General features: G+C 45.1%; 1 protein-coding gene across 1 annotated transcript in view; it reads left to right on the top strand.

Moving 5' to 3' along the window:
- The window catches only part of MITD1 (microtubule interacting and trafficking domain containing 1), a 126,255-nt gene extending 114,418 nt beyond the window's left edge, over positions 1-11,837 (top strand). The window contains exons 6-7 of the mRNA XM_085622795.1: positions 9,444-9,504; positions 9,607-11,837. Coding sequence (XP_085478921.1) covers positions 9,444-9,504; positions 9,607-9,702 — 157 coding nt within the window. The 3' untranslated portion in view covers positions 9,703-11,837. The remainder of the gene's footprint in view (positions 1-9,443; positions 9,505-9,606) is intronic.
- Positions 11,838-13,500: the final 1,663 nt, after the last annotated feature.

Here is a 13,500-nt window from a genome sequence, read left to right as displayed (position 1 = left end):
CCCCTCTCTTTCCATAAGAGCCCAAAGTGGTGAACTACCCCGAAGGCGTACTGACTGTCTGTGTAAATGTTTGCGGTTGTCCCTGCTGCCAGGATGCATGCTCGTGTGAGAGCAATTAGTTCCGCCGCCTATGCGGATCGCTGTGTGATGCGGGCTGTCTCAACAACTGTTCGGGCTGTGGTGACTGCATAGGCAGCTGAGGTGGTGCCATCGGGGAGCTTGATACATGAGCCATCCACCCACAGTTCTCCGTCAGGGTCCGGGAAGGCAGTATCCCGGAGGTCAACCCTACTCTTGGTCTGTTCGTCGGTGAGGGTCACGCAGTCATGTATAGGGGACGCATTGGGGTCAGCGTCAGGGAGAGGTAGTAGAGTAGCTGGATTCAGAGTGGTGCATCGTTTCAATGTGATGTGGGGTGCAAGCAGAGTTAGTTCGTAACCAGTCAGTCGTGTGCTAGTCAGGTGTTGAGTCTTGGTTTGGTTCAGGAGGGTGTCAACCGCATGGGGTACCAATACTGTGAGGGGGTTCGAGAGCACGATCCCCTCACTTTGCCGGATAGAGACCGCAGCGGCGGCTACTGCTCGAAGGCAGGCGGGCAAAGCTCTGGCTACAGGGTCAAGAGTGGCAGAGAAGTAGGCACAAGGGCGTTGTTTAGGGCCTATGGACTGGGTTAGGACAGACAACGCACATCCCTCCCTTTCGTGGGTGTAGAGGGAGAAAGGTTTAGTGTAGTCTGGGGTTCCTAGGACTGGGGCCGAGCAGAGGGCGTCTCGTAATTCTTTGAAGGAGGATTGGCATTCGGGTGTCCAGGGGAGGGGGAAGGGGACATCTTTAGCCAGCAGGGAAAGCAGAGGTTTTACAATAAGACTGAAGTTTGGCAACCATTGTCGACAAAAGGAGGTGAGGCCTACTAGAGACCGCACTTGCTTCTGAGTTTTGGGAACAGGGGTTTCTAGGACGGTCTGAATTCGGTCAGGGGTAAGTTTCCTCCCGTCTTTGGATAGTAGGTGGCCTAGATATGTCACTTGAGGTTGGCAGAATTGCAACTTCTTCCTGGAGACCTTGTGACCGTTTTCCGCGAGGAAGTGGAGGAGGTGAATGGTGGCTGTGACGGCAAGTGGAGTGGTGTCGGCTGCCAAAAGAATGTCATCGACGTACTGTATTAACACCACTCCATCGGGTAGTTGGACTGCATCTAGTTGTCTCTTGAGGGCTTGGCTATAAATGCTGGGACTCTCAGTGTAGCCTTGGGGTGCCCTACAGAATCTGTACGAACGGGCTTTTAAAGTGAAGCCGAACAGGTAGCGGCTGTCTGGGTGGATGGGGATGGAAAAGAATGCGTTCTTGAGATCAATAACGGTAAAGGTGGTGGCAGTGGACGGAATCAGGGTGAGGATGGTGGTGATGTCTGAGACCACGGGGTACTGAGGTATGACTACTTTGTTAACTTCTCGTAAGTCAACAATAAAGCGGTATGCTTTCTCATCTCCCTCGCCTTGCTTTTTTACAATGGGTAGGATAGGGCTGTTGCAAACATTACTGACTACTTCTTCTACCACTCCTGCATCGACTAGGGACTCGATGATTTCCACCAATGCCTTCTCGCCTTCGGGCGATATCCGATACTGTGGAAGCTTTGGGAGCACTGCGTCCGGTCGGACGGTTATGTGTACTGGGTCGATCACCATGCGCCCTACATCTGAGTCGGTTTTAGCCCATAGATGTGAAGGTAACGTGTCCAGTAGGGACAGGTCAGCATCGGTTATAGAGAGCATACGTCGTGTGTGACAAGGTCTGAACAGATCTGGGTTATCGTGCAGGATGACTCGAACTCCGTCTGGGGAGCATCTGATGGTAGCTCGAAAATATTTTAGCAAATCAAGTCCCATAATAGCATCGGGGGTGTTGGAGGAGAGCAGAAAGGTCGTGTCAGTGGCGTTATCTTCTAAGTCAAAGGAGATTGGTGCTGATAAGGGGTTAGTGGAGGGCGTTCCATCGAAGCCTATTGAGGTTACGTGTGAGCCAGACAAGGGTGCCCTAGGAATCAGTCGTTTAGATAACGCACTACGTGTCGCCCCAGTATCTACCAGGAATGGAGACTTGGTGCCCAAGACCTTAGCAGTGACGTAAGGACCTTGCTGGTCAACACGGAGTTCGACTGGATCCCTCCCTTGCCCCTGGCGGTCCTATGCGAAGTCATGGGTGCTTTCGTAGTCGGACTGCTGACACTGGTTTTGTCGGGGGCGATCAAAGGTGTTTGGTCTGCCTGGCCTGTCGTTGATGGCGTCGTTCGTGTACCCTCGTCCCTGTCCTCTATTTCTGGGATCATATGCTGTATCTCTGGGGTCCCTATTTTTGTTCAATTCCAGAAGGACCGGGCACTGGGATTTCCAGTGTCCGAACCCTCTACAGAACGCACATTGGTTCCCATCTAAGTCTCTCCGTCCGTTGTAGGGTGCAGGTGTATGGTCTCTAGGGGGTAGCTTTCTAGGGGCGGTTGGTTGGTAATTCCCTTTCGGGGGTTCCCTTCCTATGGTCACCCCTTGCAACTGCGCTATCTTTACCCTCTCCTTCAGTTCCTTTTTCTTCCTCTCTGACGCCCTATCGTTCTCATTCTTTTGGTTTTCGTAGTATTGGGCCATCTGGAGGATTGCTGCGGGTTTGGAGGCTGCCCAACTACTCTCGCTGGTCTGTAGCTTCTGGGAGACTTCTTGTGACAGACCCTTCACATCATTCTGGACAAAGAGGTGATGTCCGGTTGCAGTGGTCATGTCCTGGCCACTATAATCGGAAAACACAGTCTCGAATCGAGAGAAGTATTCAGACACATCCTCCTGGGGTTTCTGGCGACAAGCCGTCACTATCGACCAGTCTACCTTTCTTTCGGGGATTAAAGTCTTCAACTTCTGTACAATCTTGTCTGGGAGCTCCAATATGGCTTTCGGGGGTTTCTGTCCCGGTTCTCGCTGTTTATCTATGGTATCGAGTTGTACCCAGGTATATCCGAACGGCTCAGCGTGGTCAACTTTCCGGATTTGCTTCCACACATCAGCCGGCAGACATAATCCGAAGAACAAGTCGATATCTGCTAAAGTCATTATTGTTGAGCCTAAGGCTGTACCTAGTTCAGTGTAGAAGGCAGTTGGGTTCTTTCTTAAGTCGGGTAGAGTTTTTCTAAAGGTCAAAATGTCTTGTCGGTCCCATGGCTGGTAGACCCAATTATATACAACCCTTCCCTTCGCATCTTGGTGGTTGATGTCGTCATGTGTTCCCTGACCTCGTGGGGGGACCCAGTAGGGGGTGGCCTCTTTGATGGGCATCATGGTATCAGTCCTTCCTTCCTGGGGCTTAGTCGCTATGGGGGTTTCTGCTTTGGTTGTCTGTCTGTGTTCTTTAAGGTGTCGATAGACCTCGAGTGTACGAGTGAAGAGGTTCGTCACATCGCCCTCTCCTTCTTCCCCAATGTCTACCTTCCTATATAGGGCCGCTAAGCCTTCGGGACCTTTATCGTGGTACCTATCCTCATATGTATTCAGGGCGTTATAACAAAGTCGTACGACAAAGTGTCGTCTGCGGCTGTCGGCATACGAGTTATACACGTCTGTTATATACTCCTCACTTTCCTTTCGCTCCACCAGTGTCCCTACTATCTTGTCGATTCCTGCTCGTTCATCCTTTGTTAGTCGATTCATTCTGGTGGAATCTTTCTTTCTCATCTCAGGGTCATCCAACGTTATTGCCAACGTTGTGTTCAGTACAAGAGGCTCGGCCGGCGCGGAGGCCGTGAGGACCGAGGCCCCTGTACTGCTTTCGCTCGTGTTTGGGGGTTGTGGGTGTTGCACTACCGATTGGGAGGGTGCGTATGGAGGGGGCATGTAAATGATCGGGGGACCTAATAGTAATTCATCATTCGTTCGTTGCTTAGAGGACAACTCAGGGTAGAGCATAGAGGGGGTCCTAACAGCGTACTGGCCTGATGTTTCGGGCTCCTGTCTTAGTTTAGTTTCCCTTCTCTCCTTTATTTCTTCTTCTAACTTTCTAGCGGCAAGGTGAGCTGCCTTTCGTAATTCCTTTTCTGCTTTTACTTCTTCCCTCTTTTTCCGTTGTGTTGCTTCTTTGCGCCACATGCCGATACTGTCAAGCATAGTAGGCGTCGTCTTATTGCTACGCAGGGCTATTTCTAGCATTTCTATCTTATGGTCGTCGAAGGATCCCATCAGTGGCCACTGACTCTCAGGGTCCTTCCTTGTATATTTATGCCATAGCTTGCTATAAGCTACGGCGACTAGTCCATATTTAGTGAACATGTCCTTATTAGGGGTGCCTTCCAGTGGAGCCGGATGGTCCACCTCTAATAAGCGGTCCGGGCAGAACCAACTACCAATCAGTGGGGAGAAGATAGGCATGACGGGTTTCAACGGGGACAAAAGTCAGCACTACCTATCTTTTCACTGCTTGCAAAGACTAGACAGAATATCTCTATTCCTCGTTATTTGTAAGCAGAGAATACCTCCAAAGAACCAATATCGAACAACTAGTGTTCGGACAATCAATCAATCAATGGGGAGATAAAGATAGGCACGACGGGTTACAACGGGGACAAAAGTCTGCGTTACCTACCCTTCACTATTTGCAAAGACTAGACAGAATATTTCTATTCTACGTTATTTGCAAACAGAGAATATCTCAAAGAGCACTATTCTTCAAAACAATCAATGTTCGGACAATCAATCAGTGGGGAGATAAAGATAGGCACGACGGGTTACAACGGGGACAAAAGTCTGCGTTACCTACCCTTCACTATCTGCAAAGGGAGAGAGAGAGAGTATTTCTACTCCTCCCCGTTTGTAGACAGCGAATATCTCAAAGAGAACAATCAATGAGCAATACTAGTATTTCAGTCAATCAATTATTTTGCAATTTGTCGTGTTTCACGACCTTACCCGGACCGCGTGGACAGTTTCTCGTCTTCCGCCTCCAGCGCCCGATCGTCCTCTACTCTCCGTATTTGCCGCGGCACTCCTGATGGTTCCCAGTCAGGACCGTAGATCACTCGAGAGAGGTCTGCTCGGAACCAGTGAAGTTCGGATGATCGGCTGCCAGACGAGGGTCTATCGGGCAGGAGCTCTCCCGATCGTTGCAGTCGTTCACTCTGTCGTCGGGACCTCTCCCACTGGATCCACGTGTCGCTGATGGGCCCCACGTTTGGGACGCCAATTGTTAAATGGTAGCGGCAGTTTCAGTCGATAACCTTTCAAGCATTGCCCAGCGGTAATCGCCTCTCATACCATTCGATAATTTACCAATGAAAGAGGCAGGCACCGGAGACTGGAAGGCAGGAAACAAAGTTTTTATTCCGTCGGAGCAGAACACATCAGATCAGACAGCAAGGTATCGTCACGAGGTGCTCTAACTGCATCTCTGAGGCCTGGCCTCTTATACACAGGTTTATGACTTTATTGCAGGTTTATCACACATGGCACATTCTTGAGATCACTTTGATGCATAAAAGAACGTCTTCAGAATCCTTGGCTCAGATCCGATCCCACGCATAGCTACAGTAGAAGTTCCCACCCCACCTGCAGTAGGAGATGGCTATCACACAGCAGGATATTCCGCCAATTCCCGGGGGTGTGTGTGACCGGTCGGGTCTCAGGGGGTGGGGGGCCTTGATCTACTGTAATCCCTTTGATGTGGGGCGTTTCCCTTACAGTAGGGACAATAAACTGCATCCGCAGGGCTAGGTGATGGCCTGGGATCGGTTCGGACAATGGGGCGCAGAGGAAGGGGGTTATCAAAGGGATGCATGACCATGTATGGGATGTCGGTCAGGCGTGGGATGCGGTTCCATGGCAGGGTCGCGCAGAAGGAGAGGGTTTATGGCCCGTGTATGAGAGAGCGGGGGTGGCCGGCGCGCGGGGGATGCTTGCAGCGCCAGGGGGACGCGCTGGCGATCGGCAATGAGCAGGGAGAGACCAGGGTGCCTAAAATGGCTGCCGTGCGCTTTCCTGTGTGTCGCGCTGGGGAGAGACAAGATGGCGCAGATAATGTTCAGTTTGCAAGCTAAATTTCCACAGCGCCACCGTCTTGCTTTCTCTGAAACCCCTCGCTGAAACTAAATTCTGTCTACTCACCCTGAAGCTGTGGGCGAAGGGATGATGTGTGGAGGAAAGGAAGGTCTCCACAGAGGTGCCATCTCATTAGCCTCCTCGTTCTCCTACGCAGCTCTGGCAGATTTCAGTTGCTGAAAAATAGCTGGCACTATACCAAAGGTTGGAGACCGTTTTGTATGATCCAATGAAAAGTGTTTTTTTTTTTAGCTTTCCCATGGCCTTAGAGCTCGCAGATTATTATTATTTTAGTTGTAAGGGTTGTTTTGTGAAGTTCTACACACCATTGTTGAGCCGCCTCAAGAGTGCTTGTGAGGGAGGAGGCTACAGGATTACTCAGATAGGGCTCGGGTACTATTACAGTATATAGATGTTAAATTTCCTTAAAACTGCCTAGATATGATGTGATAGACAACATATCTTGTAAAAAGACTGCAGGCAGAACTTCACCTGCTATAGTGGCGTCTGGGTTATGAAGTCCACCACGGCCATAGAACTGCTAAAAAGAGAAACCATATTCCTGATTTGGCTTATGTTGATTATTTAATTGCTGCTAGTGCCACACGACTAAAGTAACCAAGTTTACAATCTTCCCAATTAGCTGCAAATCTTTGGAACGCAGGTGACTTTAAAATCAGTGGTTTGGGACATTTTATGAGATTAGTGCTACTTTTGTTTTCACAGGACCCACTAGACAGAGGGTTAATGTTGGCGACAAAAATATGTTCTTGGCTGCTAGATAACCAATTGTTCAACATTATGCACCAGTCTAAGGAGGGTAATTTGCTCACATCACTCCACCTCTGGAGGGGCTCCACTAGCTCCCCCCTTCGACAGACGAGCACAATTCAGACGTCTCACCCACACTTTCAAGGCACTGCATAACACTGGCTCAGCATGTCTCAACAATCGCATCTTCTTTCACAAACCTCCCAGACACCTCTGTTTGTCCGGACTCCTACCTGCACTAACCGCATGCATGGGAAATCCGATCGAGTGGTCAAGGCTTCTCCTACATCTCTTCTAAAGCGTGGAACGACCTGCCGCTACACATAAGAGCCTCCTCCTCACTTCTTGAATTCTGCAAGAGGCTGAAGACCTTTCTTTTTGAGTAGTGCCCCAAGGCTCTAGGTGTAGGTAGACTCACACCTGCTCAGCACCAGGATACCCTCCTGTGTGATAGTTCACTCTGCATATCTGCATAAGGTAACATAACAATGTGCTTGAACCCATTGAATAGCAGTGCACTATGTTAGATGTATTTTTTGTGTTTGAGCTCGAGTATAAATGCATGGTGCATTGTGGACCATGGAAGCCATTTATTTTGGCTACAAATTGAAACTACATAAATCGAATGCCATTCTGTCCGGCTTTACAACGTGTAGCTCTGCATGTTGTTGTACATATACCTCAGGCTAAGATAATATGGGCAGTCGATTTATACTAAATTGTACCGCACTGCAACGTACCAAGGTGAACTTAAAAAAAATGCATAAAAATGCACTACTTTTCACTGACATTAGCAGATGCATGGTGATTAAAATGCCCTTTTTGCCTCGGTTTATTTAATTATTTAGGCCCATACTTATATGTGTGTACACTCAAGATTTCATCAACAGTTCTAATAATAATAATCCACATTTGTAAAGCGCGAACAATCACCTGTAAGGGTCTCTAGGCGCTGGGGAAGATTAAGCAAGCTAGTGCCCAGAGTCACATGGTGCTGGGCTGGGGATCGAACCGTGATCCCCAGATTCCGGAGTCAGTCGCCCTGGCCGCGGTGCCACACCGCTGATAGCTAGCAAGGGTACAAAAAAACTTGGCATACAGTTCAGTGCATGAATTTACTTAACTATTGAGATGGTTCTACTCTTCTAACTTTCGATTTTCATTACGGGGCTACTATAGGAAGGTTATTTTTTTAACATATCTTCAGATTCAGTATGATGTTCTGATCACTTTGTTTATTCGGCTTATAATGCAAACACTGCAAACTGTTAACTCGATATATATCTATTAGTTGTTAATCCTAGGGATTCAACATATCTGTGATATGTTGAATCCCTAGGATGTTTTGTATCGGACACTTCTAACTGGCATTAGACAATGCTTTCTGTCCAGAAGTGGATTTCAATACCTTGTATTGAGATTTATACCCTGGAGTGATTATTGGCTACCCTACATATGTAGTGATAAATTCAGTGAATGTTGGGATATGTATGGACTGGAATATCTCCAGTCGGTGTTCAACCTTGGGTTTGCTGTATTTATGTATCTACGCCAGAAGTATGGGATTCTGTTTTTAAATATTTCTTAAATAATTGTTGTTCATGCCTTCCTTAAAGTTATCTCTTATAGTCTATGCCAGTGGTTCTTATCAGGTGGTCCTAGAACCACTTCGTAGAAAATTAAAAACAAATAATAGGTAAATAAAGTATATATAAATGAGAAAGCAGAATTTAAAGTTGGCATTTTTAAAACAATTGGTAAATATGAAGTAATTTGGAACTGGAGGCTAAAAGTTAAACTAGCCTCAGATTGATTTGTGGGAGTAGTGTAAGTGCATCAAACAGAATGTAGCATTGGCGATGAGTGGTCTAAATTGAATTTAGAAAAGCTCCATCCTTCCCATTAAATGTTTTAAAATATATATATATTTTGTGTGAATTAAATGACATTTCATCATTTATATATTTGTTTGAATTCAACATGAACTCCTAAGCTTCATTGGATTGTCTTTTGATGAAGACTTGTGAAATGGTGTATTGGTGGGGTTTCAGTTAGATGCTAGTAGCACAATAGGTGTCGCCAATGCCTTTGAGTTGGGGTGTGGTATGTGTCTGTCTATCCCCCCGCCACCCAACCCCCTCTGAAAAGTTTCTTGACCAATACGCAGCCTCTACAGAGGAAGGACATTGAGGCAACACACTGCCCATCTTTCACCCAAATCTTACATTAGCATTCCACTAGAAGGCTGGCTAAAAAGGTGGGTGTCTTGGCCTATTTACTTGCCTGTATAACCAGGGAGGGATTCATTTGTGTAATCCCTCCTTAAGGAAGGTGTACATTGAACTATAGATTTTTTTTTCTTTTTTTTCTGGTATCTTTGTCTTCGGAACAGGATGCACCAAGTAACTCATACGGTGGTCAAATAGCTTTTTATAATTTAATTTTCAGTATAATGGTCTGTAATTAAATCGTCAATATTGTTTATGCTAAGTAGTTTGCCTCTTGTATTTTGTTTACTGTTCTGTCTCACTGAAGATAATGCTAATTCACTTTACAGTGCATCCTGCTGATGTATTTAAACATTTAAATCCAATATTATCCTAGGTTCAACAATGGCTGGATGATTAAGATTGGAAGAGGCCTAGACTACTTTAAAAAGCCTCAGGTAATTCCCGCTGCCCTTTCAGTTGTCTGCTATATTACCACGTACTTTAATACTGCCTACAATGTTCTGATTGTGTTCTTTCGTGTTTTTATTTTTAATCAGGGGCGATTTTCTCTTGGATCCTGCGACTACGACTTACGATTGTGCCATGAAACATCTGTGGACATCTTTCACACCAAGCACACAAAGAAAACATGACCATATATTATCCAGTTTCCCTCCTAAAAAATTATTTATAGCACAAGTGCTCTTTTATTTCCTTCTTGTTGCCATATTCAGCAAGAATTCCCTCCCAGTTTGTGCCTGTGGCAAAAGTCTTATTAAATAAGGACCACTGATGTACTGTTTTCTAATACAATGAATATATTTTTCGTAATATTTTTATAAGAATTAGCTCTACTGTATTTTTTCACTCTTTGTTGTCCTTCTTATGTTTCTGCTGCTATTTTTTGAGGAGCAAAGGATAGAAGTTGATGCAGTGCTCAGGGTATGTTTTGTTTGGATCTTTTAAGTCCATGTAAAGCAGTTTGTCAGTAGCATAGTAGACTGCTCTGGGTAATTGAGCGCTTAACTTGACAAAACCAGAATTACTAAATCAAGTGGATTCAACCAATCCAATGTACGTGCAGTAATTGCCGTAATGAGATCTTTCTTTGGGGGAACGTGAAGAGGGAGCGATCCCCTTTTCCTGCTCAGAAGGACCTTTGAATGTACTATGACACGAGTACAAAGATGAGGTTGGTGTCAAATGTGGCCGCCCGTTTCCTCACTGTTGCATAGTGGTGCAAAGGAGGTTCTAGGGAGGTTTACCATTTGATTAGGAGAGGATGTCCTGGGAGCCACCTTGTAGGGGAAGCATACAAAAAAGTGAAGAATACCAAAAAGGTGACGGAAGTGCCCACCGTGCCACCTCAGATTAGTTCATGGCAATAGATGGCCTAAGTGTGACGGGTATTCCCAGATGAAAGTCCCATGCTCACTGTTCCACTGCATCCAAGCTGCACCAATTAAAGAGACCCAATGTGGCCAAAACAGGTCTTTGGGTGCTTGTGTTCCGGTTCAGAGAGGACCTGGTTTGGCAGTTCCAGCTTCACTGTTCCTATTGGAAGAGGACCAAGGTTGATATGCATATTTCTGGGTGTACTGTAAGGTGGTGTGGTGCTAAAGAAAATGATGGGCTGGATTACAGCTCTGAGCGATCGCCTGTGGCTGAGATTAGTTCAGGGATTCCATCCATCACGTTTTTTATCTATGGAAAGGATTTCAGTCCTTGAATGCACTGACTAACAACTAAAGGGGGGAAGACTTGGTGGAGCGTTCCATCCATCACCCTTTGAAAAGAGGCGAATAACTGGATTTACATGTATTGCGAGTGTTGTGAAAGGAATGATTGCCTTCATGTAAGGACTGCCTGAGATGTCTGTTTCTTGACTGACTGTCCCAAATAGAGGGATATGGTTTACTGTATCAGACAATGCATTTGCGACTATCAGGATAAGAAGACATTTTGAATTATTATCCAATCCTTGAAGAAGATTGAAACACACATTTAGCAGTATCATGACTATATTTAGGGCAGAAACCTGATTGTCCATATTCAAATGGTTGTCTGCACAATATTGACAAGATTGTTGCATGATAATTTTTCCAAGTCCTTAGACAGAACAAATTCAACTGTAATTCACTCCACAGCAATTGATGGGCCGTATCACATAAAGCGAGCACTGAAAGTGCTAATATAAGAACTGGTCTCTGACACTGTTTTGGGAAGACTGGTGTCTTAAGAAGTGCCGGAGAAGTGCCCATTTACCACCTTAGCCTGTGGCAATTGGTTGCTTGTCCCTGGATCTTTAAAAGCACGGGTTGCTTTTGGCTGAAAATGTGGCAGCATTTGCTGACATATTCAAGTAAACGACAGAAAATTACACAATAACAAGCACAAATCATCATAACACAATTCTAACAGGACACAACAAAATAGTGCAAACAAACTGGGACATAACACCCACATTACACATTGCAATAATACAGTACAAAAACAAAGCACGCAAAAAAAAGCAGAGTAAAAAAAGGTGTACACAAAACACTGGCTTATGAAAATAGTGTCTGTCAAAAATGTTTTGGGATTTGCCCCAGAAATCTAAAAAACGAATCCCAGAAACTAGATCAGACAAAAACCATACACTGGTATTGAAATTATATTTCCAAAGTAAAAATCACCTTTTAAAAAATATTTTATGGAGAATACCAAGCAATTTTTTGGTTGTAGAATTAAAGCTGCTTTTATTGTGATTTATGTTTGCTAATAATAAACTAATGTGTACTTTTTTGGATATCTTTCTGTTTGCTGCCATTGATAGGTGTGTCAAATGTCTTATAATAAAAAACAGACCGAGATCCAAGGTGATAAGTTTGGTATAAACAAAAACGACACCACTTGACAACGCATCTTCAAAGACTGTTCTCCGATCACTACTCAGTTTATTTTATTTAAGGAAAATCCATAAATTCTACTGTAAACAGGGGTTGTCAGATATACACACGGATGAAGAGCGCCCCCGTCTAGATCAGTTTTCATTTTATTTTGCTTACTAGATATTATTTTGACGGTTTCAAATGTTTTTTTCCTGTTTCTAATTGCTAATGTGAAGATCCTTGTGGAGATCTACCTAATCCCTATTGAGAAAAAAATGCCATGTAATTCATGTTGAGTGTTCACGTGTGTGTGTGTCTTGGTGTACACTATTCTGGATTAGGTATGCTGATTTTGGTGTTTGCTTGTTTGTGCGCCTGATCATCTTTAGAGTTGTGTGCATGTCAGTGGTGACTGTCTGAGTTTCCGTGCATGAGTGTAAGATTTTATGTTGTGGGCTTGATGTATTGAGCACACTGAGTAAAATGTCCCTGTGGTCGTTTTTGGTGATACTACAGGGGTAAAATTACTCGTTAAACTCATCTGCTTATTACCCCGCCAGTCAATTCAGCCATCCACTGATAGATCAATACATTTTTCCATCCATCTGCTGACCTGTTGGTGTATTTGCCAGTCCACTCAACATCACTACTGCCTTTGCCATAACTGTTTTGTAAGAACAACTGCACTGCTTTCGCATGTGCTGTTTCTGATGTATGTGTGTAGCTTCTGCTGCTGCACATGCTGTATCTGGATCCTATGTGTGAGGGAGGCTTGCCCTGCAACTGTTGCCAGTGCTGCATCTGCTCTATGCATGAGGGAAACTTTTACTGCTTCTATGCCTGTTCTGCAATTCTCCTTTGTTATAAAAACCAACATTTTCTTTACTTTCAGTGTAGCTGTTGGGGAAGGTTAGTGTAATTTGTTCACTACACAAAAGCCAAAACGAGTGGCATTGCCAGTGCTTGTGTTTGTTAGGGATGGCTTTGGGTGGGGTATTGCAACCGAAAAATGATACTGTAGCCCTGATACGATGCAAGGTGACCTGTCCTTTGGAGTGGGTGTTTTTAAGTGGAAGGGGTAACGTTTGGTTTCATAACATTCACATCTGGCATACTTTTTGCATTTTACAGCTTGCGAATGAAATCTTCCAACCCCTTCTGGTGCAAACGAGAGACCTCTATTATTTTTCATATTTTATTAGAGGTTGGAAAAGTGCAGCTAAGCAGTTCCCAAATACAAGATAAACACAATGATGGGCTACCGATGTATACTTCGTTTTTGATCAAACTACCTTTTGTTAGTCACCAGTAAATGAACCTGGATGCCTGAAGAGTTGGTTATGTACTGGTGGTTTAGCTACAGACCTGAAGAAGAGCTTAAATTATGAGAAATAAATTGTTTCCTGCTGTTGGAATTTTGAGTCAAAGCAATGATTTGCAGTTGTACGTTCTCTTAGTGAAGATGCTCAAGGGCGACCGGACCATCCTTGAGATATTTATCGCTGTTGTTCATGGAACCACAGAAACCAAATACTAATGCAATGGGGGCAGGGCTGGATTGGGGCCACAGTTCGGCCCAGA

Source organism: Triturus cristatus, chromosome 8 (assembly GCF_964204655.1).
Source record: "Triturus cristatus chromosome 8, aTriCri1.1, whole genome shotgun sequence".
Taxonomy (NCBI): domain Eukaryota; kingdom Metazoa; phylum Chordata; class Amphibia; order Caudata; family Salamandridae; genus Triturus; species Triturus cristatus.
This window is presented reverse-complemented; position numbering and strand designations above follow the sequence as displayed.